Source organism: Notothenia coriiceps, unplaced genomic scaffold (genome assembly GCF_000735185.1).
Source record: "Notothenia coriiceps isolate Sejong01 unplaced genomic scaffold, NC01 NC01_scaffold00033837, whole genome shotgun sequence".
In the NCBI taxonomy this organism is placed as follows: domain Eukaryota; kingdom Metazoa; phylum Chordata; class Actinopteri; order Perciformes; family Nototheniidae; genus Notothenia; species Notothenia coriiceps.
Window position 1 is genome coordinate 167,356 of NW_011366538.1, and position 6,048 is coordinate 173,403.

General features: G+C 39.4%; 1 protein-coding gene across 2 annotated transcripts; it reads right to left on the reverse strand.

The window, feature by feature from the left end:
* Positions 1-223: 223 nt before the first annotated feature.
* Positions 224-5,935, reverse strand: ak1 (adenylate kinase 1). Of its 2 annotated transcripts, none has more exons than XM_010790175.1 (7): positions 5,823-5,935; positions 2,867-2,903; positions 1,996-2,031; positions 1,721-1,884; positions 1,362-1,478; positions 1,086-1,277; positions 224-1,003 (listed from the first exon to the last, which is right to left on the reverse strand). In XM_010790175.1, exons 2-7 carry the CDS (start codon positions 2,871-2,873, stop codon positions 938-940), a joined length of 582 nt encoding a protein of 193 aa, XP_010788477.1. In that variant the 5' UTR covers positions 2,874-2,903; positions 5,823-5,935; the 3' UTR covers positions 224-937. The 2 variants fall into 2 exon arrangements, with proteins under 2 accessions (XP_010788477.1, XP_010788478.1); XM_010790176.1 differs by lacking the exon at positions 5,823-5,935 and adding an exon at positions 3,174-3,275.
* Between the last annotated feature and the right edge of the window lie 113 nt (positions 5,936-6,048).

Below are 6,048 nucleotides of genomic sequence, written 5' to 3' on the forward strand. Positions count from 1 at the left end.
AGTGGGAATTTCCATCATTTCCTCATAGACTATCATACAATCTGATTTATTTTTGCAACCAGTGTCCCCTGCTGGCCATTAGAAAGAATGCAGGTTTAAAGCACGTTCATATTGGCTTCATCTTTCATCCAAGAGGTGGTAAAATAACTGTGATGAAGATTGCATGTCATGGGAAATTACATCTTTTAAAAACACAGTCGCAATTTAATCAAATACTGTATCATGTTTTTTTGTATATATTTTAATCGTTTCATTCTTTTTTTAACATATACTTTATAAATACCCATGTTACATGTGTACATCTTCATGAAAAAACATATCTCTGTGCTTTAATCATTGTTGTAAATGGATTTATATAAAATAATGTATGAAATATATGGTCTTTAAGAAAAGTAATTGAAATGTTCTGTGAGATGCACTACCTATCTGTTAACTAAATGCATGTAGACATATATATTCACCAGTTTGTCTCCTTTTGTTCAATGATTGGCACAATCATAAACAAGTGTGTTATTTTCCCATACTCTATGGGTGAACACAAGATTGTATAAAGTGCAGGTTTGCCCCAGAGTGAGCATGGTGCCTCTAAGGTTAGTAGAATGTTGAAAACTCCTGTATACACAACCTTTCAAGATGTCATTTTGATATGTCGACATACATGTTTAGCACAGAATAAAAGCAAGACTTATGTAAAGAATGAATTCTCAGATACTGCTTTAAACTGCTCACTGTTGTTTGAGCTTTGAGCCTCCTATTGCTGGAGGAGGAGTAAAGTTAAGGCATCTTTGATAACGGCCTTCATATCAGTTTTGTTGTTATTTTTACCAAAATGAGTGGGAAATGTATTATTTCGTTCATGTTTTGTCCTTAGGAAATTGATACTGACAACATAAAGATAAAAAACAACAACCAGACCGTCTAGCTCTGTTGTTTTACTTTACAATGCATCAATAGCTGTTGAGACTTGTTTGAAGACCTCATCCACTGGCAGCTCAGAGTCGACCTAGTATAAAGACAATATGTTAGATTTTACACACAATTCACATCGTATTTTGAATTGTCACTCTCATAGCAGTGATACCCACCTTCCTGACAATGCCGCGGCCCTCGTAAAAGGCGATGACTGGCTCGGTTGCTTTGTAATACAAGTCCAGGCGCTTCTTGATGGTCTCCTCGTTGTCATCAGCGCGGCCGCTGGTCTCACCGCGCTTCATGAGCCTCTTGACCATGGTCTCTCCTTTAGCGTCAACGTAGAGCAGCAGGCAGGGTTTGCCAATCTGGGATCAAGTGTAATAAACTCGTTAAAGGTTTTATCATTGTTTTACAGCGATGATTTATGAACACCTCGTTCCCTTTCCTACCTTCTTCTCAAACTCCTCGCCCTGCTTCACCTCACGGGGGTAGCCATCGATAAGGTAGCCCTTGGAGACATCAGCCTTGGCGATCATGGCATCCTTAATCATGTCTAAGACTGTGTCCTGAAGGCAGACACAACACATTATGATCAACCTTCACAATGATATTCATCTGCTAGTTTATTATACTGACAAATGTTGTCCACCCCATAAATATCAATGAGGGTAGGCTTAATGACAAAACAGCACCACAAACTAAAACCTCCTAAATGATGATGTATTATAGATAAAGTTGAATCAACACCACTCTGAATGACCTTATACACTCAGACAGAGTTTAAAACAGGACTGTCCGTTTCTCTTACCAGGGGCACAAGCTCTCCCTTCTGCATGATGGCCTGGAGCTGCTTCCCCCTCTCTGAGCCAGAAGACACTTCAGCACGGAGCAGATCTCCTGATGACAAGTGAGTGTAGCCATACTTGGCAACCACTTTCTCACACTGGGTGCCCTTTCCAGAGCCAGGCCCACCTGAGAAAGAAAGGCAAAATATATTGGTGTGCCAAGACAGAGCAGCTTCTCAATGTGTTTTGATGGTGCAAAAATAAAACAACATTGTGTAAATGTGTGAAGTGTACTCACCCACTACAAAGATTATCTTTGCATCTTTAATTTTGTCTGAAATGAGAATGTCAAAAAGAAGTCAGCACATGTCATTTGATATGACAAAGCTTTCTTCTAAAACAGTTAAATTCAAAAGTCAATGAATTTGAGAACAAACCATCTTGACACTCAGAAGTAGAGGAAAGGTCTTCATTGATATCAGAAGTACTCATATTTTCCTTTTGTTAGTCGCAGGGCACTGTGTCGCCTGGTCCTCCTGTTTTGACTGTTGCTTTGGTGTATAGCTTTGTGTTATTACTCAAACAGTGTTGCTATGGCAACTGTTGTTTCCTGACCTGATATTGTTATTCAGCCAGGTAGCTGTTCTCATGGAACTACATCTAACTAAGTCTGAGTTATAAAACATAACACATTTTATATGTTTAGAAAATGACTGAATGAGAAACATACACTTTTAAAATGATCTAAATATGTTGTCAATGTGTGCGGTGTAACTATATGCAAAACATAATTGTTTTAGAATATTTAGTTCCTAATTAAATGCAATATCATATACAAATATGGACTTCTTTTTAGAATGGCTTACATAGTGCAGTAAAGAAAAAGTAAGGTCTTTACTGTATTCTAAAAAATCACCATAAGAGGGCAGTAGAGTCTTAGACAACAAGTGTGCTTCTGCCTTATCATTTATCCAGTACGAATGAAACTACAGTCTGGTGCTATACAAATGACATAGCAGCATTACAATCCTCCAAAGGGAACTTTTTGTTTCTCTTTTGTTTTATTTATTCAGCACCCATGCTATCAGGCCCTGGGCTGTGCTGTATCTTTTTTTATTCACACATAATTAATCATCATCAATCATCAATCAACCAGACATATTATTTACCTGCCATTGTGTTGCGTTAGATGAGTTTATCCTTTAACTGGAAGACAAAAAAAGGACACAGAGTAAGTTCACTGCTTCAGTAACTTCCCCAAAAGCATTTATTTAGTGTTACATAACAGTGTTTTTTTGGTATCAGTTTCGATGTTACTAAAACATTCCTCATTTTCTTTTATAAACATTTTGTACGACTTAATAATGTACAGTAGACCAACACAAGAAACCCACTTAAATGTTGTACTTTTAAATGATACATTTTCCTTTTTTTCACTCATTCTTCCTGTCGAGTGAGAACTTGTCAAAGACTTACCAAAGTGGACGCACTTAGCTTATAAATAGACCAAAAACAATGCTAAGAAGCCTTTCGGTGTGTCTCATTATCGATAAAATGTGCAAGTCCCTCAACATTTGATGGAGCCAGGAAATGCCTGGTTATATAAGGAAGAAAACAGCCATGTGGTTTCCTGTTTACACTTCTGGTTTAGATTACTTAAAGACACACGAATGAGGAAGGATTTATTGGGCGTTCTGTAAACAGATATCTTCAGCTAGCTGCTTGCAAGTGTCATGTGTCTCTGGTTGGAAATGAGTGTTTGAAAGATCTCTCTTTAAATAACTTTAACATTTGGCTCAACAGGTGCTGACCGTGTCAAAAATAACGAAGCAATTTTGCATCTGAAGGGACTCCATAGGTCACATTGGATGATGCTTTGAATAAAATGCAGTACATTTGCATGGGTTTTCAATTATTTTGATCTCTTCAATACAGCTACTGATGCTTGGCATTCATTTAGAGTCTGAATACCACCTTAAGATAAGTGTAAATGTGAATAATGTAGATTACATTTTGACAATTACTACTATAACATCACTGTGTTAGTCAGATTTCACTACAGTTATGCATTCTCCAGTTTTGACCATTATATTTGTCTGTCAATTAGTTACTAAATTCACACACACAGGCACGGTATGTTCATCCAGGATCCTGAGAGGTTGCTGGCGTGAGTTTTGTGAAAGCAGATTTGTGAGACAGGAAAAGGTCTGATTCCTTAAGTTACGTGGTAAGAGCCAAGCTTGGATCTAAGTTTCTAGGCATGGTGAGGAGGAAATTAACATACTGTACTACACACACAAAATATATCAAACCTCTAGATGTAGTAATGGGAATTTAGACTTTACCTCAAAGTCTTGAAATGTAATCTGATAATCTATTTCTCCTATAGTCTACATAGCAAGACATTTGATTACTTTAACAAAACCTGGATTTGAGATTTTGACACCAATGTGGTTGTTTGTTCACTGCCCCATACTTCAATAAAAACAATTACTATAAGGCCAGATTGAAAAATAAGCTTTATTGTATGTGTGGTATAATAAAGGTGATATCATTTGTTTTATTGTAGCTAGGCTGCAGAAGAGTGAGACATATTGTTGTATTATACTGTACATGGTTTATTTTATATCTAGAGCAAAGATGTGTTTCCTGGTTCAAGATTAGGAGTACACCCAAACTGTAAATGCTCAAATTCAACACTCCTCGGGCCTTCTCCTCAGGTGTCCGGTTTTATGTCATGGTTACTTGACCCTGTGGTAAATGTCACTTGGAGGCCGGCATCCAAGTCAGCAAAGAGCCTGTTTGGGAATCCCTCCCTGGCCTATTAGGGTGCCATCGTCTGGGTCTCCTGATTTTTTGGCATGTCAGAGGTGTTATGGTTCTCATGCGGTGCAGACAACATCCAATACTGCATGGAATTGTGGCAGCCCAACATCACATGTCTTTGCTGTAGTGTGATTGTGCTGACACATTTTCAAACACAGGCGTTATCAGTGCTGGAGTTGGTGTGCGAGGTGTGTTTGGTGTGCACTATACTTTGTAAGGACAAAGCCCAATAAATGTTCTGTAGGATATTTCATTATGTAACACCATGTAATACCATGCAATAAGCCGTATGTAACCTGATATGAGGAGAGCATGTGACTCTGTAATTCTATCCTTGAAGTTGAACTGTACAGATAGATACTGGACTCACCACAACCCCCTCCCAAATGTTAAGTGACCCATCCCACTCTCATGTCTTATAACTGCTTTTTAACATTTAGCCCTGCTAAAAAAAGACTCAGCTGTTAAGGGATAGCGTGTCGACCATTCTTAAAAAGCACCTGGGGGCTGAAGCTTTCACTGTGGGCCAGTAGAAGCAACAGGCGTGAAAACAAAGTACTGAGCACTTTAATGCATTCTCTCTGTGTACCACTGGTTACTGAGCGTACTGTTCCTTTAAGGGAGAACAGGGGACCCTTTGACGTCAGTGCAGTGGGAGATATTCCATGGTGTTTATGAAAGGAGGGATGGAGCAAGATTATTTCTGTGTTAGCTATGGCTTTTGTGGACGTAGTTAGTGCTCCAAATTGCAAGCTTTGGTTCACTTTAATGTAGGGCAACTACTCACTAGAATCAATAGTACTCAGCCCCCTAGTCAGTTGTTAATGACCATTACTGGGGCTAAAAGAATGGCAGTGGAATTAAAAGGCTACAGCATGCATGATAATGACCTTTAATGTGTGTAGATGGAGGATAATGTTAACATCTCATTAGAGCGAACCATTTGCAATAAAATGTCTGGGGCAAAGAATAGGAATAAAGGATATACATATTTTGTAGCAAAACAAATATGTCATGCATTGAGTGGCCTCACTGTCAATGACACACAAGAGCACCATGCCTTGAAGTATACAGAAATGCCTGATCTTCTGACAACCATTATTTGACAGTGTGACTAACCATGTGTCTCGTAAACCAGATGACAGTTTACCATTACAGTCTCTCCATCTTATCACACAGCCCTGCCCACTCTGCCTGCACACACTGTTTCTCTTTGATATCACTCTCTGCCTCTGACAGTCAGACCTACTCCCTGTCATTTCATGCTACCTCCGTGGAGCCTTTGTCCTCTGTACTGACCTCTCGGTGGCGGTGTGGCTCTAGATCCCAGTGCAATGGGCTGCCTTTCCTGGATCCCCGTGTGTGTGTGTCTGCACAGTTCCTACTGCATGGCAGCCCTTCCTCCCCCTTCCTATGCCTTTTTATAGCTCAGCTGAGCCTGCTGAGCCGGCGTTGCATTCTGGGTAAGAGGGAGGGCAATAACGGATGATGGGCAGAAGGAGGCATGGGTGAAATTATGGGGAGA